General features: G+C 36.1%; 1 protein-coding gene across 4 annotated transcripts in view; it reads left to right on the forward strand.

Annotated features, from left to right (window-relative positions):
* Positions 1–27649, forward strand: part of RB1CC1 (RB1 inducible coiled-coil 1) — a 72970-nt gene that overhangs the window by 20373 nt on the left and 24948 nt on the right. For 3 of the 4 annotated variants that reach the window (XM_062633403.1, XM_062633404.1, XM_062633405.1), the window contains 8 exons: positions 9013–9215; positions 10246–10681; positions 15257–15427; positions 20331–20515; positions 22928–23114; positions 23195–23276; positions 24154–24215; positions 25286–25389. In XM_062633403.1, coding sequence (XP_062489387.1) covers positions 9013–9215; positions 10246–10681; positions 15257–15427; positions 20331–20515; positions 22928–23114; positions 23195–23276; positions 24154–24215; positions 25286–25389 — 1430 coding nt within the window. Of the gene's footprint in view, positions 1–4433; positions 4489–9012; positions 9216–10245; positions 10682–15256; positions 15428–20330; positions 20516–22927; positions 23115–23194; positions 23277–24153; positions 24216–25285; positions 25390–27649 lie in introns of all 4 variants that reach the window. The other variant, XM_062633406.1, reaches the window with a different exon arrangement.

Below are 27649 nucleotides of genomic sequence, written 5' to 3' on the forward strand. Positions count from 1 at the left end.
CAGAGAAGAGGGGATATCAGTGTGAATACAGCTAGGACTCGGAGGTTTTCATTTATGCTCCTTGAAGGGTGTGAGGATTCTGGTTTTGGCAGCTGAAACTGAAAAGCGCTTTAAAATCATTTTTTGTGAGTTAAGGGGATGTTTTGAAAGTCAGCAAGACTGGTATCTGTTAAGGGCTTAACACTGATTGGATATGAAATGGGGGCTGTAGCAATTACTCCAGTCTTCACATTTGTGTTTTACTTAGGTGAATGGAAGTGGAAGGTGGTGGTACCTAGTTTCACATTTCTCATTGGTGATAATTTATCTTGCTGCTTCATGATATCCCTGATTTTGTGGTCTTGAAGTTTTTTAATTTTGCTTTTGATCAGGTGAAGTTAGTATACACTGACAGAATAGAATTCTCTGGAGTAGGCTTTTTTATATTCCAGGAATTTTATTTAAAAAAAAAAAAAAAATCCTACTTAGTTGAAAAGCATTGTTAGTGCTACCTTCTCTTCCCCCTTGATTCTGAAAGATGTCCTTTATATAGGATGTACACATATGCAGAGCAAGCAAGTTTATTGCCGTGTTTCTGCTTTTAAATTAATTGTTTAGGTATTTACTGCCTAAATCTGGTTTCAGTTCTTCTGTAAGGGAAGCCATATTTCAGAAGCACTCTTAAAGGTCTCTGTGTGGAGCACGGCTTTTATTGGCCAACTGGAGCTGTTATATTTAGGTAGAGACTGAAAAGTTTATCTAGAGAAAGTAACCCTGAGGTGATTTGCAAGAAAATAAACCCTTCTGTACTTGATGGCACCTATTAATGGTATTATGGGATGGTGAGAGGAATTAGTATTTAAAGGTCTGTAAACGTGTCTAAGGAGAATGGAGGTTTTACTTTTAGCCTGCAGATTTATCTGGAAAAAATTCATGGTCTGTTCCCCACTTCTTCCAGTTTTTCGCTGCTTGTAGATGGGCTACAATGATAGTAGAATCTTCTGTGAAAGACTTAGAAATTTATTTAAAGATAAAATGGGTAGTCATATTTGTAAATCTGATAACCTTTACAACCACAGCAAAATTTATCCAAGATTTTAAATCTTTCAAAGCTGCATCCTCTGTACTAGGCTGTGAAAATGCACTGGGTACTTCTCTGGGAGGTCTGGGGAATGAGAAAACTATCATAGATGGTGGAAGATTAGTAAATAGGCTGTCATAACTAGAGATGTAGCAAGGTGTAAAAATTGTATAAAGGCGTATTGAAGTTTTGAACTAAAGCAGTTTTTCATGATGCCTGCTTGAAGCATATTGAGCAGTAATTCAGAAGAAACTGAGGGAGGACTGGGAATGTAGTCAGAACATTAATCTTCTTGGTTCACCATAAGCCTCTTGTCTGGGAGGAAGAGGGAGTATGGATTATTAATCCTTCTCAAAATTGATTAAGATCTCAGGGGAGCTAGAAAGGCTCTGAATCTCAGTAGTTGTGAGATTGATACACACACAGAGCCACACTGAGATAGGTGTTCAGGAGACTTCTGCAAAATGGGGATAAAGAATCTGCCTTGTAGTGATCTAAGCTGTGTCTCTATTAATTTTAGAGAAACGGTAACCTGCTTTACCAGAAAAGCAGAGTGGCAGTACTTGATAGAGAGTTTTTGCCTGTTGTAATTATTTAGAGCAATTTAATTAATTAATAATTACTACTAATACATGATTGAAATATTTTGTAGTACGAAAATGGAAGTTAGTCTAAATCTGCATAATCTGTAATAGGCAAACTTGTGTGGAAGATGATGAGTATTTCAGATAGAGATGCTATCTCTGACTTGAACTGTATACTACCTGGCAGCTATGCTGTAGAACTGTGGGAAAGGTGTGGTTTTTAACCTTACCTTATTTTGCACCTGATTTGTACTGTAAAGAAAGGAGACAGATATTTTTGATTCTTTCTTCTGATACATTCTTCATTAGCATTGGTATATGACCTTTAACTTTTTTTTCCTCACAAAAACAAGTAGTTCTGTATTTTCCTTTAAGAAATGCTTAGTTTAATCCATGCTTTTATTTCTTCTCCATTGTTTTTTTGCATGTCTGAAAATGACCATTATTGATTTAATTTCTGCCTCTGCTTTTTGCATATTTTTTGCCATAATTCTTATATATTCTTAGTTACTAGTCAGGTATAAACAAAAGTTATCTTTTGGCTCACAGCTGAGGCCCTGGCATTCTTTTATAGCCTTTTGTACACATATGTATAGGGTATAGGTATATGTAAAAGCAGCCCCCTCTTTTTTTTTTTTCCAATTGAAACTGATTTCGTTAACTTACATATAGGATTTCTTAGATTTTAATATCTCCTAACCAAAGATTATTCCTCTGGGAAACTTGTTACCTCTTGTTTGTTTTTTTACAGTACAATAATGATCATATCAACATACCTCAATCTTTTTTTTCTTTTTTGCTTTCATGCTCCTAACATCTGTGCAGATTTTCCCAAGTTCATTTTGATTACCTGGGATCTCCATTATGTAGAATTCACAGTATAAAAATTAGGTAGTTTTAAAGAAGTCTGTTAGTTTTAAACTTGTTCATTTACTAATAAAATTGAACTTCTCACCATAGGTTTTGTCATATGTGGCATGATGTCTTTGTTTTATAAACCTTTCTTACCAAATCCTTTTTGGTCAGTGTTTGTTGCATCTACTGAGTGGCTTGTAAATCCAGTTCAAGCAACCTTCTAAGGCTATTTTCTGTCCCAGTATCTTAGTTTCCCTTTGACTAAATATTGTACCTTTGAGATGTCTATGTCTAAAGGGTTACAGGTTGCCTTTTTACAAGCTCTGTTTTCCCACTGTTGCAGTTTAGCAGTTTTGTCCTTGAGCAGCAGTATGTGCACAGTGTTTGCAAAAAGTTACATACACACCACCTTAGAAGACAAGCTGTTCTCTACACAGGACATTGTGCAATAAGCTATGTTGTATGAATCTTGTCAAATTTTGTGGTCATTTACACTGCTTAAAATAGTTTCTGTTACCTTAACCTTTTGGAAAGGACTGTTTATTTTCTTTTAGTGATCTAACTGAAGTTTCTGTGTTATTTCTCCCAAAAAGTCTATTGAAAACTTGAAGTTTCTGTTAGTGGGTGTGTTTTGCATTTCATGTGATGTTGCTGTTGTCATCATCGAACCTGTCATCTGGCCAGTTTTTCTTTGAGAAATTGGAATAAGGGTGAGAAACTCTGTGGTTACTTTGGTTGGTTGCATAAAACCATGGCTGTAAGTCATAGTACCTAGCTCATTCTTGGTTTAGTTCTAAATGCTTCAAAATACTTAAACCAAGAAGTACAGTTGTGTTTCCTGAAAGCTGTGTATCTGTTATTTGGAGAAAAGCGGTTTTGAGACCCTCTGGAAAAGAGTTACTTTAAAATTTAGAAGTTCTTTAAGGCATTGTAACGTTTACAAGAGCTTTGTAGCCAAATTAATGCTATTCATCCTTTTTGTTGAAATTATTAGTCTAATAGCCAGACATACTTCCAGCTCCTCCACAGAAGTCCACATTTCTTTGTGCCTGAGATTAGTGATCAATCTCATAATTTTTTAAAGTAATTTAGCTGGGAAGAGTTAAAATGGAGTAGGTTGTAGATGAGTAACTAATAGATCCAGCTTTTTTTTTTTTGGTTGGCCTTTGTAACCAGAATTGTTAAATCAAGCTTTCTGAAAATTCACCAGGAGAAAAAAGATTTGGGTGGCTTGTATCAAGCTAGTAGAAATTATCACTTGGCTTGTACCATGGTTTGATTTTCTGTCTGTGATGGTTTATTTCAGCTTGCTGGTATTTTTTTGGGAGTGGGGGTGAAATTTTGTCACTTGACTTCTCCAAGCCCACTTTTAATGTTACGGTGAAGAGCTAGTGAAAACAACACTGAAGAAAAACTCATTAAACTATGACTTACAGAGCAACTTATTAAGTATTATGCTGATTAAATAAATACTTTCTATGCATGTAGTAAGTCATGAACTGTGAGGACAAATGTCTAAAGGATGCAGTCACCAAAAATGACCAGTGTTAATGGGGAATGGAGTAATCAGCTGTATAATGAAAGAGAAATTAAGTATCAGGCTTCCTCACAGTGAACTGTTCCAATCATTAGTTTTAAAATCTGAAATCTTAAAGTGGTTAGTCTAGTAGCTTTACCGGTGCTTTAGTTAGAGGTGTATGAGTTGGAGATAATGGTCTTAGTTACTACCTTCAATAAGCAACATAAGTTACCTATTGTGGAAGCATTTCTATGCTGTTGTAAAGTATAGATGCGTGTAATTTCACTTTCAAGGGTCTTCTTTGTTGGCCTGAGGTTGATTTTTAGGGTGGCTGAAACCTGTAAGGAGGCCTTTTTACAGGATTTCAGACACATGGCAATAGAGGACTTTGATGACTTGTTTCCTTTTACCACAGGGTTGTAGAGAATGGAAAGAACCCTGCATTTCCTGAGAACTTTTGTTCTTTAGAGGTAAGTCCAAAGAGCACTTAAGACCAGCAGACCTTCCTTGGATTTTTTTTCGTTCAGTTGAGCAGAGTTACGACAATAGGATGCAAAGACAAAGTCCTGAAGTTGATGGGAAACACTACCAGTTAATTTGTTTGAGATAAAATGTACTTTATTGCTTCTGCTGATTTGTGTTGATACATATTAAACAGAAGTAATTATAATCAGAAGAATAACCTAAATTTTAAGTTATGATGATTGAAGGAAGTAATTAAAATAAACATTCTGTTAAAGCAGCCAGCCAAAGATAGAAATCTTTCTGGTGGGCCTGTGAATTTCTTGACAAATTAGGAAGTGAAAATGCTTCCATTTATTCTTCAGTGTAACAGCCAGTTTAGACTAGCCTGCGTTTGTCTAGTCTTGTCGTCGTGCATCTTGAGGTCCCTATTCCAGTGGTATGGTGAAACTGTCGGTGTTCTAGGTATGCTGATATAACTGAGTAAGATGTAGCTCTACAAGGCAGCTGAAGGCAATTTTTATGCTTTGTGATCCATTGGGTGTCTGCCAGTTACCCTGCATGTAGATCAGTGAAAAATCAATGACAAAAGCAAGCCTGTTGTTAGGCAGGTTTCATTTTCTCTGCTGGAGCTGGCAACTTTACTCAGAAGTGTTAAAACATATGTTGGATTGCACGCTTTTATTTATATGCTTGACATAATCAGATTTTTAAACTTTATTAATTTAGCAGAGAGCTGCTTAATTCTTTTCTGCATGCAGACATAACCAGTCATGTGAAATAGATTGGTGTTGATCCTTCTAAAGAAGACGTAGGAGGTTTCTCCAGAAATGTTGTCTATGGACATGTTAGGAAGAACAAACCAAATCACTTGAAGATGTATTTCAGTAGTGATAGAATGATACGAAAGATATTATCTATGTAGCTTTTAATGTCTTAATTTCTTTTAAGCTATGTGGCTACTTCCAAGGGAAGCAGAATGCTTTACCACTTCATTTTCTTGATGCACACCCTCACATTTTGAAAGCAGGTGTGCAAGTTTGACTGAAACAGCATTTTTTTCTTGAACCCTCCATGCAACATTAGAAAATAGAGTAACGGTCTAACACTATTTTTGTTTCCTGAACTGTTACCTGCTTAGTATAGTCTAAGACTGAAACAGTTCTGATAGGTGGACAGATAGTTACTCCATGTGGTTTGAACTTTGTTAGAAACATTAATTGGTCTCCTAGAATTCAGAGTAATATTCTTTACTATTTGAAAGTAATGAGCTTATATCATGACACTGCCTAAGAAACCAGTATTAAAGCAGTACTGAGTTCTTGCATATTCTAGTTGCATTCCGATTCATCCATGTAAACAGAATTCTACCACTTGCCCTACCTCTCCTCCCCCCCCCCCCCCCCCCCCCCCCCCGCCCCGCAAGAGAATTCTTTGGCACATGGGGTACAGATATAAAAATAACTTCAGGAGGGTGATAATAAGTAATGCTGTTGTAATATCCTGCATATGTGCCCTGAAACAGGCATGTCTCTGTTTAGTTGTACAGTTTCACTTGTAATCTATTAGCTTTCGGGTGACTTTGAAAACATGTTAGTTAAAAGAACCTTATTTATGTTTTCAGGCTAATTAATTTTGAGCTAAATGTTAGTTTGGTTTGAGTTCTAAATAGTTTTTTTTTTTTCTCAGTATCATATTTATGATGTTTTCACAAGGGGATTTGTTGTATACACAGGGGGCGTTAAACCAAAAAGGAGCTGTGGCTCATCTGGGAATGAATCCTTAGATGGCATTGGGGTACTCATGTAACAGTTTCTTTGAGCATATCTCTGACATATAACAAATACAACAAATATTTTGTCAAATGGCAAATCCTGGCACTTATTAGAATGCCCTTCTGTCGCATGGTTTCTAAAAAATACATACTAATTTGCTGCTCTGGGAAATACTGTTTACTTTTACTTTTCTAGGAGTTGGTTCACAAGCTTCTGGTTTGGTTAAATTGTGTAAATTGCCACAGGTTAGCCTCCTAGATGCAGAGTTTTCAGTGCTGATCATCAGTAGTGTAAGAAGCATTTTTAATTGCGATGATCCATCCCTCTTTCCCCCCTCCCTAAAATTTGTTAACTTACGAATTCTGTTTTGTGTTTGAAAGTGTATTGTTGAGCAAACAATCAAAGTTAAAACTAAAATCTTAAATTGACAACACTTGAGTTTTCAAGTTAGCATCAAGAATGACGTAAGGCTTAGTAGGACAACACTAACTTTGACTTTTGACTTCCCCTGTGAACGTGAGAAGTAAATCTATCTAAAAAAGCAGATATTGGCCACTGGTTAGGAATATGTTTTAGGGTAGAAGGTCTGGTCATATCAGGCCTGGCACATACATTTCCTTATGAGGCATTAGAGCTGTGCAATGCTAAGTGAGTTTGTCTGCAGAAAAATGGAACTAAGAAAAAGCCTCTGTGCAGGTCTTCTAAAGAAATACTTTTTTTTGTTTGAGGGTGGGAGAAGTCCAGTCTTTACTTTCTCCAGTAAACTGTGATACTCTCTTGAAGAAAATGCATAAAAAGACTGTATGATCGTTTGTTGTTTTTTTTTTTTTTTATTTTGTAGGAGGATTGTATAGTTTTAGTCTTCAAACTAATGTATGTTTTTAGATATGCTCTCACTTCTGGAATTATTGCCAGTAGTTTGGAGGAAGGGTGACTTGGGAAGAGAATAGGGTTTGTGAACTGAAAGTAAAATGCTTGTGTAAATTCCCAGGACATACATTAGAACACAGTGAGGACATTCAGTTACCTTTTCAGCTTCATACTTTGTGTATTTTTTTGTACATTTTAGGGTAAGCCAGCCTCTTTGATTCTTAATATAATTGAGGAAGCAGTAATTGGAGGTAGTCTGAAAAAAATCACTTGCAGATTTCAGCACTATGTGGATGCTGTCCCAGTTGTTTTATTGGTTGATTTTGACTTGGGAAGTGAGATTTCATGCAGCAGATGTCACCAAAGTTTAGAAAACAAGACAACAAATGCCATTTTTGCTATGAAGTGATAGAAATTTGTAGTAGATTTCGATTTCCTTTGACTTGCATGTATGAATAAGTTTCTGTATTCGTATGCTGGTAGGTTAGATACCAGTGATTTGAAGGACAATGGAATTTTGTCGTGCTGCTTGAGACAAAGCCTGAACTTTTAACAAAAGAGAGGGTCTTCAGAGCTTTCAGGTTTTATCAGTAATAATTCTGAAACATTTGGATAAAATGCTCTGCTGTTTTGTGGTTTATTTCAGGAAGTTAAGTGTTCTTGGGCTCTAAATTTTTTTGGATATGCATATGTGCTGCTAACCATGTGGTCAGCAGCAAATGCATTCTGAAGTATACTGATGTATTAGGTTTTTAACACTGCTTTTTCACTGTATTTGTATAACCTGTTTCTCCTTGCATGGTTTTCTTGTATGTACTACAGCAGAGGAGAGTTATGTACATACAGTCCTAGTTTAGCAGTATGCTCCACCAGCAAAAAAGATTTTCTATCTTGGAAGATAGGTAGATACTAAAAACACAACACACAGGCATGCTCAGGAGAATACATCCCATGTAGTATGTTATTGACAAAGTATCAAACTAAAGAATTTGTGTGAATTTTGTTTTACTTTCTCATTTTGGTATGTTTGGATAGTAGGCCCTTTGAGGGGGACTTTTCTTAAAGTTGATAAACTTAGTTACTCTTCCTACTAGTTAAAACCTTGGAATTGTATATAATAGGCATTGGTGATAGTGCACTTTCAGTAAGATACGGTACTTGCTATAGGTAGGTCTGTATTTTAACTCTGCCTTGTTGGATGTAATTTATTACCCTTTTAGTAAAATGGCTTTATGTCATGCAGTTCTTTAACAGAAAAGCTTCCACATTAGTTTGCATATACAAAGTTTTCAGGGTGTATTTAGAGTTTTGTGGATACTCTGCACTGCTTCTCATCGTGTTGAATCTGGTTTATTAATCAGTGGAAGAGTTCAATTAATTATCTGCCCTGCTCTTTTCCTCATGCATCTCTTGCAACTGTTGCACCTGTGCTTCTGCTGACTGATCCTGCCATAGATTGTCTTGTTATGAGCTTCTGCCTGTTTCATCAATAGTTCTCTCCTTAATGGACCTTGTTTGCAAGCTCCTTCTCTCAGATTAATACAAGCATTATTATTCATGTATGTGTGCACTGAATATTTTATATTAGCAACACTTAATTTTATAAGATTTTTTTGGAACTGCAGCTTTCACCTGCCTGTTTTGAAGATAGTTCTCAGTAAACAATCCACAATTTTTTCTCTAATTTTTTAATTTAGAATAAAATTTTGTTATTTTTATGAAGTTTTAATGTGTACAACTTGTTTAGCTATCTCATTTTAACACTTTCCGTGTTAGTATTTTCTAAATGTCTCACTGTAACATTTCATATAGTTACCACAGTAATAATATGAAGTGATTTGCATTTTGATGGATTTTTTTAATATTTTTTATTTTACTTTTCCCTAGGAAATGTATGAGGTTGCCAAGAAACTTTGCTCCTTTTGTGAAGGTCTTGTACATGATGAACATCTTCAGCATCAAGGCTGGGCTGCCATAATGGCCAACTTGGAAGATTGTACATACTCTTACCAAAAACTACTTTTCAAGTTTGAAAATGTATATTCAAGCTATTTGCAGTCCATAGATGATATCAAGTTGAAACTTACACAGTAGGTTTGCCATTAAATTCAGTCTTGATATCCAAAGTTACTGTATTTAAAACTTACTGAGTATTGTATGTCTGGTCTGATTAATCAAACATGTATTTATTTGATTATGTGTCATGGAGAACATTGTTTCTGTTCTATGCTAGTCACTTTTTTAACTGACGTTTTTTCCTTGTACTTGTCAGAAACCTGCATTAAATTATGTGGAAGATATGCTCATTAGTGAACAGCTGTTTAAGAGCTGGAGTGTTTCCAAATGTGCAGCAGAAACAGCTAGATGATTAAATTTAAACATTAATCAACTTGTTAAAATGCATATTTGCACTTCTCAGTTAATTGGTTTTTAATACACTTGAGCAGATGTTAAGAATGATGATCTGTGGTGAAAGTATGGAGTCATAACACAAACTTTGGGTGTAAATGTTTAACTTTGGGAGTGTGTGTGTGTGTATATGTATGTATGTATACTTGTGTCCTGCAGACTAGATGTTACTTCAAGGAAGATCTTTGACATTTTTCTGGACATTATAGTTTGGTGTTATAGTATTTATAGGAGTGCTTTGCCTAATAGAATGTAAGTGGATGTTGGATACTTAAATAAAACAGAAATATGTGGGATTTTTTTTTTTTTTAAAGAAATTGAACTTTGTAGCTTTTATCAGTATATAGAAACTATTCAAACTCTGCAAAAGTAGTTGGCCGGAGGGCACTCGGGCATTGCCAGTAAGCATCAGTATTTATGCAGGCTGGAAACCTAAAGTCCCTGTTGTGTGGTTAAAAAAAGAAAATGGGGAATGTCTCAGTTAATCAGTTTACATTGTAAATATAAGTTAACTTGAAAGTTTGGAATAGCTCATATTCAGTAGAGAATATCAGAGAACAAAAATTGTAGCTTCTTTAGCTGTCTTCCCATACTGTTGATACTGAACACATACATATGACTGGGGGGGGGCTAAGTTATTGTCACACTGGCTGCTAGGTACTGATTTATTATTTTTTTGTTGTTGTTCTTTTCACCCTTCCAAAAAAAAAGCTTGGGTTCTGCTGTTTCTATAATGGCCAAGATACCACTGCTGGAGTGCCTAACAAGACATAGTTACAGAGAGTGTTTAGGAAGACTGGATTCTTCAGCTGAGCGTGGAGGAGCAGAAAGTGAAGAAACTGAGGATGGGAAATCTCCTGAATTGGTGCTTGACTCTGATATATCTAAAGTGAACAATAAATCAATGTTAGCCTCATTTTGCAAGTCAGTTGAACATTCAGCTTTGGAAGGCACAGATCCTGAAAATGTAAAAGATGATAAGGAATCTGGTCAAAATGCTACTGTCCAGGACAATGAAACATCAGTAGAATTGAAAGATGATGATCAGCCTTCTTTCAATGTGTCTTTATTAGACTGGATAAATGTTCAAGATAGACCTAATGATGTTGAATCGCTGGTCAGAAAATGTTTTGATTCTATGAGCAGGGTAAGTTAACAATTTTTAAAAAATCAAATTATATTGCATTGAATGTTGCTGTTCCAGCTTCTCGTAACTCATCATTTTTCAGCTAGCTTTCTGAATGGAGACAGAACAGAGACTAGGGATGGGTGTGAGCACGCAAAGTATTTTCAGAGTTCTTGGCTGTTAAGAATTTGACCTTTAGGAAAATGTATTAATTTCACAATGAGTGCATGTTATCTTGTTTGTTTCTCAAATAGCCATTCCTGTTGGAAAGCCAGTACCTTCTCGCAGCATCTGAGCAGAGTGACTTGACATCTGTTCTTTGTCTTTTTCATAGAAATTATGCTTTCAGTGAAAGTAAAGGTTTTTCTGTGCCAAAGTGAATTTTTTTTTGTGTTAAGAATACTGAATCCTTTATTAAAATCTAGGACAAATTAGTGTTGTTAATCGTGATAAATTTTCATACCTGCATGCTTTATTAGCTGATACCAATGTACTCAAAGGTGTCCAGCATGTCAGTATGTATTTCTGCTGCTGGTAGAATAAAACATTGCTCACTTTCTATACTTTCCAAATTATTATTTTAACAAGTGAGCATTATAACCTTTTAAAATCTTTTTTGCCTAGAGACTTTCTTCCTTTGCTTTCACTATAGCTTATGTTTCTTACACTGTCAAACTTTATGTGCATATGTATAATTTTATACTGTTGCAACTCAATATACCCTGAACAAGGAAAACAATTTCTGTTGTCTTTGACACTTTATTTCCTCTGCAAGGTAGGACTGTAACACTGTCTCAGTTATGTCTAATGCCCATCTGTTTTAGGGAACATTGATTTGGTCAGTTTTGTACATTGACTTTTTTTTCAATTCTGTCTTAAAATTTGGAGAATTGGGTTTAATATTAAGGGCCGCTTAAGATCTAGATCTGTCTAAATTTTAGTAGTACAGCAAAGGCTAAGATTAGACTTGACAAGTGTTTTCCTGTAGTGAAAACAGTACTCAATTTTTGTGGGAAAATCCTCCCAATTGTTGAAGTCCTGAGACAATCCTCTTTCCTATTTGTTCAGTTACACCACAAGGTGCTTTCTGCTAGTGCAAAACAAGAATAAGAAAGGCCAGTAGTTCAGTTGTGTGAGAAAAAATTTACTTTCTATGTAATATTAATAGGGCACAAATGTAATGTCTCTTAAAAATCAGTATTTTGAGGGAGACATTAAACGGTTGCTTCCAAATAAATTATAGTGATACTTAAGGGTGGTTTACACCAGTCTGGCAACTAAGTACCACACAGCAGCTTGCTCATTCTTTCATTCTCCAACCTGGTGGGATGGGGAGAAAAATCAAAAATAAGGTAAAACCAGTGGGTTGAGATAAGAAGACCTTAATAATTGCAATAAAATATTATAATAATTGTAATCAAAAGGGAAACAACAAAAAGGGAGAGAAAAACAAAACCCTAAAAGAACAAGGGATGCACAATACAGTTGCTCACATCCTGCTGGGCAATGCCCAACCTGTCCCCAGGCATCAGTTGATGCCTCGCAACCAACTTCACCCCAGTTTCCCTATTGGGCATGACGTTCTGTGATATGGAATGCCCTGTGGCCAGTTTGAGTTAGGTGCCCTGCTCTGTTCCCGCCCAGCTTCTTGTGCCCCTCCTCACTGTCAGAGCATGAGACTGAAAAGTCCTTGATCAGGGTAAGCATTACTTAGCAACAACTACAACACTGGTGTGTTATCAGCATTTTTCTCAGACTAAATAAACCTGCAGCACTGCACCAGATACTAGGAAGAAAATTAACTCTATCCCAGCCAAAACCAGGACAAGATACAAAAAGGAAAAGAAAAAATAAAACCTTCTTTAGTTAAATACTTATTTTACCTTTTTTTGATCAGCTTGTAGTCTGTTCTGGCACGTATCACATGTTGTAGAGAGGCTGTCTTGTGACTGTGTGCTTTGCTGTTCTTGTCTTAGAAAACTTGTCAGAAGTCCTCTGTTACAACTGTTGTGATTGTTTTGTAACTTAAGCTGAGTTTTGTAGGGAAAAACTGATTGCTTCTGCAAAAATGAGGTTTCTTTCTGTTTTCTTGGTATAAGCAGAAAATGCTTTGGTCAGACTATTCTGCCCACCATCAGAACAACTGTGCTTGATCAATCTTGCTCTGGTTTGTTTCACAAAAAACTTTGAAGTAATGTGATAGTTCGTAGTTTTCCTTAGGAAATGTTAATTTGCTTTGTTCTGATAGCTGCACAGACAAAGGATTGAATCATTACCTATCACTTATTTAGAATTACCTTGAAAACAGAATTGGCCTGTAGCTGAAAAGGAAAAGAAAATAACACAGTTGTTCTTTTAATATTTACTTGAGGTCACACCTTAACAAAGCAAGTCAGAATAAAATGGCACTCATTTGTTTTCTGTTGTTTTTCCTTCATTCTCCCCATGTCCTTTCCTTCTTGGAAATATGAACTATACAAATGGATTGTGATTGCAATTCTTATTTGAAACTCTGAATTCAGGTAAGATATTAATGAAGTTCAAAGCATCAGAGTGTATGAGCTTTATACCTTTGATACTTCCAAGACTGCCTGTGTTGCACAGGGTGCTGTTGGGTGGTTCTTCTCGCCTGTAGGTGTTTCTACGAAATGACACTTCTAATTACAGAAACCTAGGCTGCAGTAAAGACAGTGGGTTAAGTAGGAGCTAAACAGATGTTTCAGTTAAGTGCTGTCATAGCCACTCAAATAAAAGGCTCAAAAAGGAAGAGAGTTTTAAAGATGAGAACAATACTATCTTAGCAGTGAAAGTAGAGCTGAGTGCTACAGATGCAATTAGATCAAGGATGGGATAAAAAGAATGGATGAACAAAATAAAGGGTGGAATGAGAGGAATAGGTACTCTTAGTAAAAATAAATAGGACACAATTAGTTTATGAAGGTAAAAATAAACCCACCATATCATTCTTGAGTATTTTGTCTGTTAAACTGTTCTGGATGCTGCAGTGGAGACATTCAGACTGACACGGGGAAGCAATCCTGAATAGGATGGCAATGAAGATAATCCTGTAAAAGCAGTCTGGTTTAATCCCAGAGACTATTACTGGTTCTTGAAGATGAACTACTTACTTGAGAAGCACCAAGATTCGGAAAGCCATTCATAACATATTAAAAATTAGCCTTTGCTATTTTGTGACATTAATAATAGCATTAATTACTTATTTGGGGCTGATTACTAGTTTTTGGTACTTCTTGTTATCTTCTGTTTGTTTGTTTTGGAGGCTTTGTTTGTTTGAAGAGAATGGAAGTGCTATTCTTTGTGTTGCTCCTTACTTTGTAATACTTTTCCTCTCTCTGTACCCCAGAGGGGCCTTTCCAGAAAGCAGAAGTGCTATATGTGAAAGCTTTTATACAGTTAAATAATAGATAGAATGAAAATACTGCTTTTTATTTATGTTAATACTGAGTCATATAAGTGCTGCTTTTTTTTTTTCTTTTGGTAAATTAATGTGTGCTCTGTGAGTATCTGACAGAAGAAGCCAGTGTTATGACTGCTAGTGTGACCTCACAGGATATTGTCCTTTTCAGTAGATCCTAATGTAATAGATGACATACATAATAATCATTTTGGATAAATTTGTTCACATTCTGCTAATACCTTATGACTCTTAATGTGTTTCTAAATAATATATTCTAGGCTTACACTGTCTTCTACATAAACTGTTGTAATTACCTATCTTAATTCTAGAACTAAGGAAATAAAGATTGTTCTCCTAGTGAAACTTGAAGTGCCACCTTTAATACCCGTGGACATTGGTAGCCTCTTAACATTTCAAACATTAAGAGGTGAGACACTGGAACAGGTTGCCCAGCAAAGTTGTGGCTGCCCCATCCCTGGAAGTGTTCAAAGCCAGGCTGGATGGGGCTTAGAGCACCCTGATCTAGCGGAAGGTGCCCTTGCCCATGGCAGGGGGTGTGGAACCAGATTATCTGTAAGGTCCCTTCCAACCCAACCCATTGTGTAATTTCTGGATAAAGACTTCTGAAGGAATATGATTAAATAACTTTTTAAATTGTGGTTTTATTAGGAAAAATAAGCAAAAAAAAAAAAAAGGCAAAAAGTTACTTAGAACTGATCTGTTTGTCTAAGCAGTCCATAAAAACATTAATTCAGTAGGAAAAGGGTGATGAGTCTTACAGCTTTTTCTCATCACCCTTCCTACTGTACTTCCCACTGACTGGCATTCATCACTTGTTTTGATTTTAGGTGTATGGACTCTTTTCCAGGACAAACTGTGCCTGTTACCTTTAAACTGCCTCTTCCCCCAGCACCCTGCCTTACACCCACAACTAATGTTTCTTCCCCTTGTAACCATCCTGATTTCAGTGACAGTTTGCTTGGAATACTTCAGAGAAGTTCATGCTGTGATGTAAAATGCTCAGACACATTAACTCAGAATTTTGAAACAGGTAACAGATGTAGGTATATGTTATTAAAAAGAAATATTAAGGTGAAAAAAATGCATTTAAATAGCTCGCATCACCTTTCAGCATGTCAACTGCTAATAAACATTTTTCTATTTCACCTTTTTTCCAGCTTGATCCAAGGATCATCCAACCCTTTCTGTCAGAATGTCGCCAAACTATCGCCAAACTAGATAATCAGAACATGAAGGCTATTAAAGGCCTCGAGGATAGGCTCTATGCATTAGACCAGATGATAGCAAGCTGCAGCAGACTGGTGAATGAACAAAAAGAACTTGCTCAGGTAATTCACATTTGTGTGTGCAACATTGGAAAATAGCAGATTTTTGATATGTGTATGCTGATTGCAATGAAACAGTTGCATGTCTTAATGCAAGATAGTTTTCAACATAATAGAGTGGAGGTGCTCATGAAGGTGCTATAGTCATAATAATTTGACATTTAAATATTGGTAGTTTTTACTCCTTGGAGTTGTGTTTTCTGCTCATAATTCCAGGTACAATATTTAAATACTTTTTAAAAAATATCTAGGTAGCTGAAAATGCAACACAGTGATGGACAGCACTGGAACTTTAAATTTAGGGCTTACATTTATGTCACTTTATCTATGTAGAGAAAAAGTCATTCTACAAAATAAAAATGTTTTACTTAAAATATCCTAGACTTAATATACTAGGAACGTGAAGAGCTGTACTTCTCCGCAACTTCGTCAAGTGCATATTAAGCTGTGTATTTTTATAGTTAGAATATTTCTGATGACATTCTCTTGGTTATATGAAATTTATTTCATTCCAATTTGACCAATAAGCATTTTCATAAAAGCACCAGTATATAGTGTTGTTTCTGGAGTAGGAAACATCTGGGTTGTGGTTTCTTTGTTCTTAATTTTTTATTTGTTTGCTTTTGTTGTTGTTTGGGGGTTTTCTGTGGGTGTTTTTGTGTTTGGGCTTTTTTTCTTAGAAATCAAATTTCCTCTGGATGAGTAAGAAAAAGAAAAATCATACAATTTTACTTTACATCAAATGTTCCAGCAGAAAACTCTGTTCATAAAGAATAAAGTGAAGGTATTTTATGGAACAAGGATAAGAAGTATCTCAGTGTAATTCCGTTGGCAGTATTTGTATTGGAAGCTGTAGGGAGGCTTCTTTTCCCCAGGCCAGAAAAAGCTGATGTTCTACCCAGAATTTGGGTTGACTTTCTACTCCGACATCAATTTCATGATTAAATTTTAATCCAAACTGATTCCACAGAACAAGTAATTTGCTGCTAGAAGGCCTCATTGTTAATTTGCTTGTTCCTGGGTCGGCCTTAAGAGTTCTCTTGCTTTCAGTCAGCCTTTGCAATTAACTGACCATTAAACAGCCTTTTATATTAAAATTGTATCCTGAGTTACGTAGTTTAAGAGTTGGTCTCCCCCCTCCCCCAGCTTTTAATGTAGAAAGCTGCTTTGTTAAATTAACAAAAGTTTTTTTTTGTCTGTGGAGGTTGTTGCATGAGTATATAGAGTTATGGTCAGTAGGTGGCGGTATGTAGTAAGGGTATGCCTCTAGAAATTTGGAGACTAATCTTTCAGTGTGATTCTGCCCAACAGTTTCTCCTTTTTAATGTATTCTTGTGCTTTATTTCATTTATCGTTTCTCATTTCACTATTTGTAGTGTAGCATTTCAAAACATTCTGTTACATTCAAATGCATTTCCATCAGTTAAATTCATACAAGTTACTTCTTAAGGCTGCTGGCAAACGCTGTTGTAGGGCCAATCTTCATAATCTTTGAGAAGTTGTGGAGGTCAGGGGATGCCTAGGAGAATGGAAGAAGGTAAATGTCACAACCAACTACAAGAAGAGTCACCTGTATTTTCCTCAAAGGAGGATCCAGGCAATTATAGGTCCATCAGTCTTCAGTCCTTGGGAATGTTATGAGCTGAATCATTGTGGGGGCTATCACAAGTCAAGCGAAGCACATGATTGGGAAAAGCCAGCACAGATTCACCAGGGGCAAATAATGCTTGGCAAACCTGATCACCTTCTAAGGCAAAGCAGTCTCCTTAATTGATGTGGGGCAAGCAGTGGGCATTGTCTGCCTGGATGTCTCCAAGGCTTTCAGTACAGTTTCCCACAGCCTCCTTCTAGAGAAACTGACACATTATGGGCTAGACTAGTGGGGTCCCTTAGGGATCAATATTGGGCCCAGTGCTGTTTAATATCTTCATAAATGATCTGGCAGATGGGATCAAGTGTACCCTGACCAAGTTTTCCAATGATACCAAACTGAGTGGGCAAGTGAGCACTTTGGAGGGGGGAGCCACCCTGCACAATGACCTGGATAGGCTGAAAGATTGAGTTAACAAGAACCTAATGAAGTTCAAAAAGGACAAGTGTATGGTCTTGCACCTGGGTAAACAGAATCCAGAAGTGCAGCATGGGCTGGGATCTACCTGGATGGGGAGCAGCTTTGTGGAAAGGGACCTGGAAGTCCTGGTGGGCAAGCAGCTCAGTATGAGTGAACAGTGTGCAGCAGCGGCAAAGAGAGCGAACAGGATGCTGGTTTGCATCAACAAGAGCATCGCTAGCAGAGATAAAGCTGTCACTATCCCACTCTGCTTAGCTCTTGTCAAGCCACACCAGGGATGCTGTGTTCAGTTTTGGTCCCTGCTGTACAAAAAAAAGGATGACCAAAGGACAGGGAAGCCTGCTGTATAAGTAAAGCCTGAGAGAGCACTAACTAGGTCTGTTCAGCCTAGAGAAAAGAATGCTCAGGGGACAATTTATCCCCATGTTTCAGTGCTTAAAAGCTGGTAATGAAGAAGATGGAGGCTCCCTTTTTACAAGGTGTCACATGGAAAAGATAAGGGATAGTGGGTGTAAGTTACTCCTGGGGAGATTTCAGTTGGACAGGGAAGGTGAATTCCCCAGTATTGGACACTATCTGGAACAGACTGCGGGGCCATATAGTCTGGGTCATGCTTTGCCATGAAAGGTTGGACCAGATAATACTTCATGTCCCTTCCAACCTGGTATTCTATGATTATTAACTCTATTAAACATATTTAAAAAGACCTGTTTGGCAGATGGCATTCTTGATTCTGGGCTTGTTCTCTTTTACTTAAAGTTTTGGGAAAAGGGCTTTGTCACTGTCATATTCTGTACTTTTATTTTCTTCCTCCTTGTTGTTGTATTAAAGAAAACTTACATTTATAGGTTTGTAGTGATCCAGGGTTGTCTCAGCTGCTTATTATATTGTTTGAACTTCAGTATAAAATTTTTTAAATGTTTCTTTTATTGCTTCTTCTTTGATTTGGAAATAGTTGTTGGGAAAAATCCATGAAGGTATTATCATACATGTTTTTCAGAATCCTTCTTAGTTTGACTGTGATGCTCATGTCATGAATCCTTTCATCTGATCAGGGCTGGAAAGGCAAGAACTTGTGAGAATAATTGATTATTTAGATCCTGGATTTCTCCGCTATTTATTGCCGCTTTTGTAGTTTAAATTTTATTTTAAAAATCGGTCCACAGATACAGAAATGGCAAAAAATTCCCAAATTTATGAATAGCCTCTTGGAACTGGGAGTAAAGTTGAAGGGCTTTTCTAGCTCACAGTCTTCAGTTAGTGAAATGTCAGGCTCTATGCCATGGGATTCTTTTAGAAAACTTGCTGAGCTGCTATTTAAAAAGAATTATTTTCTTGATGCTTTTACTTTTGTTACAAAGTTGTATAGAATCTGGTTGTCCTAATGCATATAAGCATCTGTTAATCTTGGATATGAAGATATTCTTGGGTAGTTCAAACCTATGTGATCTCATGTCTATACTCCTTTCATTTTGTTGCTTAGCAATTCCGTAATGAATATCACAGCATGTTTTTTTTTCAGTGTCTTTATCATCCTTGACTAGACAGCCTAAGTTCTTTTGATGTAGCTGTTCTCTTCTTAATGACATAATTCCCACCTTTTCTAGTGTCCATTCACTTGGATAATACATGCAGTTAAAAAGTTTGCAGCCTCCTTATGTTTCGCAGAGGATTCTCACTCATTCAGTACATCAGTTGCTCTGAGTTCAGTAAACAATTGACTCTTTGGTATTCTCTTCAGTGTTCAGTATGCATCTTCTTTTTATTTCACTGTACTTAATATACTTCTTTGATACTTTGATTTCTGTGCTGTTCTCACTAGGATATAAATATTTATTGCAGGCTTTGCAAATGTGTTTTCCACATCTTGTAACAAAATTATTTTACATTCGGTATCAAATCAATGATGGTGATTTAATTTTACAGCAGTTTTATGTATGGTGTATATATGGTTCTTGTCAATTTCAGCTTCGGAAAGAAGCGCTTAAAGCTATTTTCTGGTTTTGAATTCTTTACTAAGAAAACACAGGCTTAATAGAGAAGTTTGTAGAACTACAAGTGTAGTGACCACTGTGATGCTCAGGCAATGTGTCAGAGACATGATACGAATTTCTTGCCTGAAGGACCACCCTGTTTCCAGCAGTCAGTAGCCTGGCACAGCAGTTATACCAGCAGCCTTGTCTTCACCATCACTTCTGTGTGGTTTTATATATGTCACTTCCTGTAAACAAGTCTTAGATGGCTGATTATGTAAGGCAGCTCATCTTCCCTGTTTCGCCTCTCACTGTTACAAACCACAACGGATAATTCTTAGCAATGCCCAGCACCTGTGTGCAAATAAGATGTCTAGCCGTGATCTTGGCTTTTAAAAAGAATTAGCTTCATGTACGGATTTCTGTATGCAAGAGGCGTAACATCAATTTAGAGTATATTCAGTATTATTGTGGGCTAAAGAATATGTCTCGCATATGCCAGCAGTCAACAGGCTGGTTGTTGACAGAAATTAGAATGGTGGTTAATCCACTCCATCCTAGTAGCTGCTTTTCTGCTTCATTAGCTTTTGTGATCTTTCACAGGGGTTGGTTAGTTGTGTATAGTTTTCACAGGGTTGTGTTGGTAACTGAGAGGCAACTGTCAGGTAACATTAATTTGGACTGGATTATGGAACGGAAAGAAAGCAACTTTGACACTTGTCTATGTAACATTCTGTTATGCTTCTCAATGATTACAGTAAGTTTATTGAAATGCTTGCATCCTTATGGAGAAGGTGGATCACTTCCGTACCTTTTGAATGTCATAGAGCTTGTATAAAAAAACATATCTCTCTTACTCTAGGGATTTTTGGCTAATCAGAAGAGAGCTGAGAACTTGAAAGATCCTTCTGTGCTGCCTGATCTGTGTTTGAGTCATGCAAATCAGCTGATGATTATGTTAACTAATCACAGAAAACTGTTAGATATTAAACAGAAATGTACCACTGCCAAACAGGAGCTTGCAAATAATCTACAAGTCAGACTGAAGTAAGTTACAACTTTTCCACTTTATATTGCTTGCACTTGCTTCAAGATTTTTTTAAAGAATGCGTGTCTTAAGAAAATCTTTGGTAATGCGTAGAGTTTTGCTTAATGGAAGAGAAAAAAGTTGGATAGCTTCAGTTTGTATGTGAAGTTATTTTAAGTGTGAAACAGAATACTGTTTTAAGAGAAACTTTTGTTAAGAGTTTAAATGGTCTTCATATCAATAAAACAATATCCAAGAACCTACAATCCCCTCTCCTCTCATGAACCTCAGAAGCTGTTGGTATCTTACATAGAATTTGATTGGCAATTACGTTGATGTTTGCAAAGGATTATTATAATAAGCATAAGTGAAACACTCTTCAGTAGCTTGTGATTACATTAAGGCAGAAAAACATGCTGATTTACTTGTAGTTTGTCAAAAAATAATTGTATTTAGTCACAGCCAGTAAAAATAGCAATTTTTCTTGTAAGCCTCATTATAACAGAGAAGGCAGTAAGTAGTCTGTATTGCTCAATGGGAAATGCATTTTTTTCACACTACTAGAGTTAATAATTAAGCCTTAGATAATCTGTCATATCAGGTACATAGCAAAAGTATACAGAGTTTAATAATTGGGGGGGGGGGGAATCCTTTGTTTACTCTGGCAGCTAACAATTAGAAAATGTGACCCTGTTAGACTTGTATGCTGGATATCCATCAAGTAGATGTTTTGGGTTTTTTTGAAGAGGCTGCAGTTTGTGTATGATGAGAGAAGGTGCAGGAAAGAGTAAATCAGCAGAATCAGCAGTGCACTGGTGACAAAGATCCTGTTGTGTTTGTAAAATGAATTACTTCTAGGTGAATCAAAATGTGAGTTTGTCTTTCTTTCTTGCCTATGTATCTGCTCTTATCCCAGTGGAAAGATAACTGACTTTTTTCTACTATTTTTCACGGTAGCAGATATTTAGGGATAGTACGTAGAACCTCAGTTGCCATAAATATCACTTTCATTTCCTATATGTTGAATATTTGTGTAGTATACACTTAATTCATGAGTTTTTAGAGGAAAATACTTGCATCCCTTTGTAAAGAATAAGCTAGTAAGGTGTGAAGAGTGAATGCATAGAAGGTAGATCTGAAGAGAATAATAAGGCGTATAGGTACATACATATATATATGTATATATATATATTAAAAAATTAGCCCACACCAACAAAAAACAGCACACCAAATAACCCACAACCAATATCCCCCAAATACACAGGAGAAAAAAAAAAAAGAAACCAAATATTTTTTTGGTCAAACCAAAGGTGGTTCTAGCTAATTTTCACTAGCTGTTAGTAGTAGGAAATGATCATAATGGGAATCTAATAATGAGGTGAGAACATAACTATAGTAAATCTTCTTGGAGAATAATGTCTTATCTAGAAGCAGCTCTTCTGGTTTTAATTTCTGATGGAGGTTTTCTTCCATAAGCTAGTCCAGCTTTTTGAATTCACAGACTCCTCTGTTTTTACGCAAATTTTGCAAGTTATGCAACTGTATGTTGTATGGAAAATGTGCACCCCTTTGTGTTTTGAACTGGCACTTGTTGGCTTCATATAATGCCTTTTTTATATTTTTTTACTACTTATTACTATGAGGAAGTCAACAGTACCCATCTTGTAGTTTCTCCATTAAGATATGTTTCAAGTTGCTTAATGTTGACTTATTTGCATTTTTTGTTTTGTTTCATTTCTGTCGACAGAAAACAATTATTTTGATAACTTGTGGGATATGCCTCCACCTTATGCCTTCTGTGGTGACAAAGTTACTATAATGTTTCCCCTGAAACACACCAGTAATCACCTTTTCAGTAGTTACCCTGTGACTAAGTTATGTTGGTGGCTGTGCTTGACATTAATATATTGGTTATATCAATAAGATAATTGAAGATGTGATTACAAGGTGTGAGAATTTTCATGTTACAGGTGCTGTTACTTGTAATGCATGAGTGTGAACTTCCCATTGTTCCGATATTGCTTCTTGGACAATATTGCTATCTTTAATATGTCTTGCTAGTGCTTTTCAGTAAGTACTTTTAAGATTTATAGACAAAAATTAGTCTCTTTGCTCAGGAATTTACATTATCATTCCTCCCAGGGTTTTTTTATGCCAAGAGCATTACTTGTCTAAAAGAATACGCTAACTCGAATGGTGGTAAGTGTTCATTTTTTGAGCACTGATGTGGGTATCTTACTGTGAGAAATTAGCAGGGAACTGCGAGGTGTCTGCTGAATTCTGAATGCTTGACACTTCTAGATAGCTGTTGTTGTCCCATGTAAATGATGTCATCGTTCAGTTCATCCAGACATGTTGCTAATCTTAATGAAGTTTAAATGCAGCAGAGATGACTAAATTGTTATCTTCTAAAATGTAATCTGCTTTTGTAGGTGGTGTTGTTTTGTAATGCTTCACGCTGACCAAGACGGAGAGAAACTACAAGCATTGCTTCGTCTTGTAACAGAGCTCCTAGAAAGGGTCAAGGTTGTAGAGGCTCTCAGTACTGTTCCTCAAATGTACTGCCTGGCTGTTGTTGAGGTTGTGAGGAGAAAAATGTTCATAAAACACTACAGGGAGGTAAGCAAGTAAAACATCAGGACTAAGCCTTTGTGAAAATGTATAAAGTAACAATTAACTAAATATTTTCCCTTCCACAGTGGGCAGGTGCTTTAATAAAAGATGGAAAACACCTATATGAAGCTGAAAAGGCAAAAAGGGAATCTTTTGGTAAACTGTTCAGTAAGTACTTTTTCTTTTTTTTTCCTGTGAAATCAGAATTGTGGTTTAATATGACTTTTGTCTTTGTAGGTAAAATGCTTTTTTTCTGTCATAGCTTAAATACCTGTATAATTTTTTTTACTTAAAAAAGAAAATGCATACAAAGTGCCAGATGGTCCTATTATGGATGAAATAATTTTGCTATTAATCAAATTAATGAACTGTTCTGTATAGATTATCCCAAATACTGTGAAAGTTCTAATTAGTTTAATTCTTGTCAATGATAAGATTTCTAATTATTACATTCAAATGCAGTTTCTATTTGAACTTGCTCTGCGAGCTTTACTGCTCTTTAACACTTTTAAAACGATTAAGGAAGATTTGTGTATTGCTGTGACTTACTCTGTACTACTTCAAAGAAAAAAGCAAGAAAATACCCACATCTGAATATTTTGACCAGAAGTCTTTAAAATGAAAAATAAATAAATAAAAGTTGCTGTTAAAAAATCTGATTAACTTCTTTTTTTTTTTCCTGCAAAATCTGCAATTTATGATCTGAATGGACAGCTAAAATAAGATAACTGAGCAAAAGGTTCTCAAAATTTTGGAAAAGAGATTAGCAAGATTACAGTGAAAATTTGAATAAGGAGTTGAGGGTTTTGCAGGAGTGAACTTAAGCAAAAAGATGCTTCAGTGAAATGAGAAGTTCTACCTGGATGGTGGGTTTCACATGAAGTTCTGTGGTCACTTGCAATTTTCGGTTGTCAAGAAATTGCATAGTTAGTAATGCTTTCAATTTTGGTTCAGATGTTAGACGGCAGCAGCTGAATAATTTTCTCTTGAGGCATTGCTTGTACGTAGCATTTCTGTTTTTTAAATAACTATTTTCTTTACCCAGGGAAGTCTTTTCTAAGGAATCGTTTGTTTAGAGGACTTGACTCCTGGCCTCCATCCTTTTGTGTATGTAGTCAGTATATTTTGTTTTTTTTTTTTTTTAAATTCTTATAAACAGTATTTTCATAAGTTAAAAAGTGAATCTTGCTTCATTCCAGCTGTACGCCTGTAGCACTGCTCTGACACTGATGAGCAAGCTGGGAGCTAGTGTTCCTTGCTATTTCGAGTGGCTTATGTTAACATTGGTTCATAACTTGCAGTGTGGTAGGAGAGGAAATGTCAACTTGATATTCCTTTTTAACAAGGAGCCTGTGGTATTGAGCAAAAAATGGCTGTTAATGATCAGTAAAATGAAGCCAAGAGGAATAATTTGATTATCTAATTCTCTCCTGAATAATAAAGCCATAAAATTACGCGGATGGTAAAAACAAGTAAAAGGTTTTCATATTTTTCTTATAATCACCAGATTAGCAGAAAAGCATTTTGATCTCTTTATTGGCTGATAATATGAAGGGGTGAAAAAGTATAGCTGTAATCAAGCTTTGCCTGTTAACTTCAATTTCATACATTGTAGCTAATTTAAGTAAGATAACTCCCTGATCCTTATGTTGCCGTCTCACTTTGTATTGTTTAACAATATCAGCTTCTTGTTTGCACCTTTTTTCTTAAAAAAAAAAAAAAAATAAATTTGGAAAATAAAGTGTTACTCATTTCAGTGTTTTGAATACTGATCTGAATTAATACTTGACTGTTTAGTAGCACAACAAATAAAGTTTCAGTGCTATCTCTTATTCCTTAACTTTTACACACATCCTTAATGTTGTTATGAAGCGTGGTAGTAAGGAGGAAGTTGGGACTACATGATGCTTGTAGTCCCTTCCAGCTGACATACTCTGTCCACAGTGCCTTGGGCATCAGTAGAATAGAGTTTGTGACTATAAATATAAATGATTGTGTTTTTAGGGGGGTGGGGCCTGACATGGTTCTTTCAAAAAAAGCGAGAAATCTTTTGAGAGAGAGATATATTGGTTAACTGCCAAATTTTCTGTGTTATTAATGAAGCTATTTTTAATCCTTCCTTGGACATCTTGATATTGCTTACTTAACAACATGTATATTATTTCTTTTTCATATAGACACGAAAACCTCGCAGATTTGACAGTGAGCTTCCAGATATCTCATTAAATGACTTGCAGTTTTTGCAGTCTTTTTGTCCTTCAGAAGTACAGCCATTACTCAGGTAAAGCACCTTTTTAAACTTTGTGTGGTGCGGAAATAGCTTCCCCACCTAATAACACCCCCTTTGTTTCCCTCTTCTCTGCCCCCCAAGTTAATTATTCATGAGGAAAAAGAAGGGATATTTTTTGAACCGAAACCATTTTTAAGCAGTGGTCTTCACTGACTTAATGCAGTTTCATATTATATATATGCTTCATGTGTTCAAGCTCAGGTGATTTTAACACATGCATTCTGTATTGAGATGTTAAAAGATTTTGGATGTTCCTCTCTGCCTCATAGCTAAAACAAAAAGGAAAAAATTGTCAAATCAGAATTAGATTGATTTTTTTTTTTTTTTTTTTTTTTCCCTCCCTCCCGTTTGCTCTTTGTTAAGTGGTATTCTGGAGCAAATAAAGTAAACGTCTTTAACTCGGAAATCTCCTATATTCACTTATTCCTTTGTCTCTGACAGGCTGATTTTATGAAAACTGAAATCTCTTTAAGTGCCTCTGCTGTCTGTGGAAGTCCCATCATTTTGAGCAGAAGCTCTGTTTCCAGGTTTCTTAAGTCCCAACATTGAGGCAGACATACAAATATAGATAGGAAAGCTGCTGTTTTGTCTCTCAGCAACCTGACAGAATTAAGTTTATTACCTAGAACTTGGAGATGTCTTTCTGGATAAGTTGACTGTTAAGAGTGAGATTTCAAACCCGTCAAACATCTTAAACCTGTAGTAGTCAGATGGAGAAATGCCAGCCAAGGCAATGGGCAAGAAATGGGCAGTAGCAAGTTTTCCTTAAGGGTCTCTTTAGGAGGAGATTCAGCTATCATTCTGACCACAGTCAAATGCTGCATGTATCCACCATCCTTCTTCTAGAAGACATCTGCAGATAGAAATTTGCTGAGAGTCCTTTCTTTTTTTTAGTAGCACCACCATAATCCCACAAAGGATAAGATAAATCTAGAAGGAGGATGCTCTGCTGTCATCTGTAAGGTTCACTAGCACTATCAGCCTGATACTTGTTAATTGGTGCTCAGTACAGGAGCTTAGTTCACTGCATTTTTCACCTGTATTTTTTACTGGTGTTCATTTTGATTCAGAATTCCTGGCCATCCTTATGGTATTGCTGCTGGAATAAGTATACAATAATTATAGTGAGTTTAGTTAGCTTGACGGTGGATTTGATCATGGTACAGCTGATGTACCATTTTAATTTTTCTTGTTATGCTCTGAGGCCTGCTCCTTAGTGATTGTGCAGGAAAAAGGTGAAAGCTATGCCTAACATTTGGGTTTGTGAGAATTTTCACACTTTCCTGGGAAGTTTAGACTGAGTTCAGGAGGAAATTTGGCTTGCTATTTTCAGATTTACCAAACTGGTTGATCCAAATTGTAGTGATATAGCTTTCCACTTGATGGCAGTAGAGGTAGGATTATGTGTGGTTGGTTCCTCCTGGTTTCTGAGCTCAGGAGTACATTTGGTGGAAATATTAATGATAGTAATAGGCTTGCAATTTGGGTGAGCAAAACTGTCACGCATCATAGTAGACACTGAGGCTCAGAAGAAACTTTAGAGCAGTGCAGTTTTGGTGTTTTTATTTAACATCTAAAGAGCAAGCAGTAGGCAAGCTGAGACCCAGCGCAGTCCTTTTCCATCAGTATCGAACCACTAAGCTGAATAATTAAAATGATGCTTCTGTTTACTTAGAGTGCTGCAGTTTTCTGAAATTATATGTTTGAGTGATTATCAAAATCTTAATTCTACAAAAATACGCTAGCACCTCTTGCCCTGTATATTGAATAGAGAATGCAAAATACATTAAAGTATAATCTAGTTTTATTATATTGTTAGTCTAAATGAACTCCTGAGTCATGATTTCAGTGGAGCTATTGCTGAACAAATTAAAAATCCTGGATATATGAACTCTTAAGAAAAATTAAATAAATGTTGTGCTTCCAAAGGTTTAAAAAACTTGCAGTTGAAAGCTCATCTTGCAACACTTGCAATATGATCACAACACATTAATCAGTCTTTTAATTTACATTACCTATCATTAAGATAAAATAGTTGAGAATTAATAGCTACTTCAGAGGAAGGGCTGGATTGGAGGGAATCCAAAGGGAGAGAAGAATAGAGTCATTTGCAAACATAAGTGCTTCAATTACAGATCTAATCACTATCAATTCTCCTCTGTTACTGTAACTCTAGGTGCTACTGGTAAATGTTTTCCTCAGAAGGAAAGACTTGACATATTAGTTTCCTATCACTGTGTTTATCATTAGT

The sequence above is a fragment of the Pezoporus occidentalis genome, unplaced genomic scaffold (genome assembly GCF_034315485.1).
Source record: "Pezoporus occidentalis ecotype Australia unplaced genomic scaffold, CSIRO_AGI_Poc_V1 ctg4, whole genome shotgun sequence".
Classification (NCBI taxonomy): domain Eukaryota; kingdom Metazoa; phylum Chordata; class Aves; order Psittaciformes; family Psittacidae; genus Pezoporus; species Pezoporus occidentalis.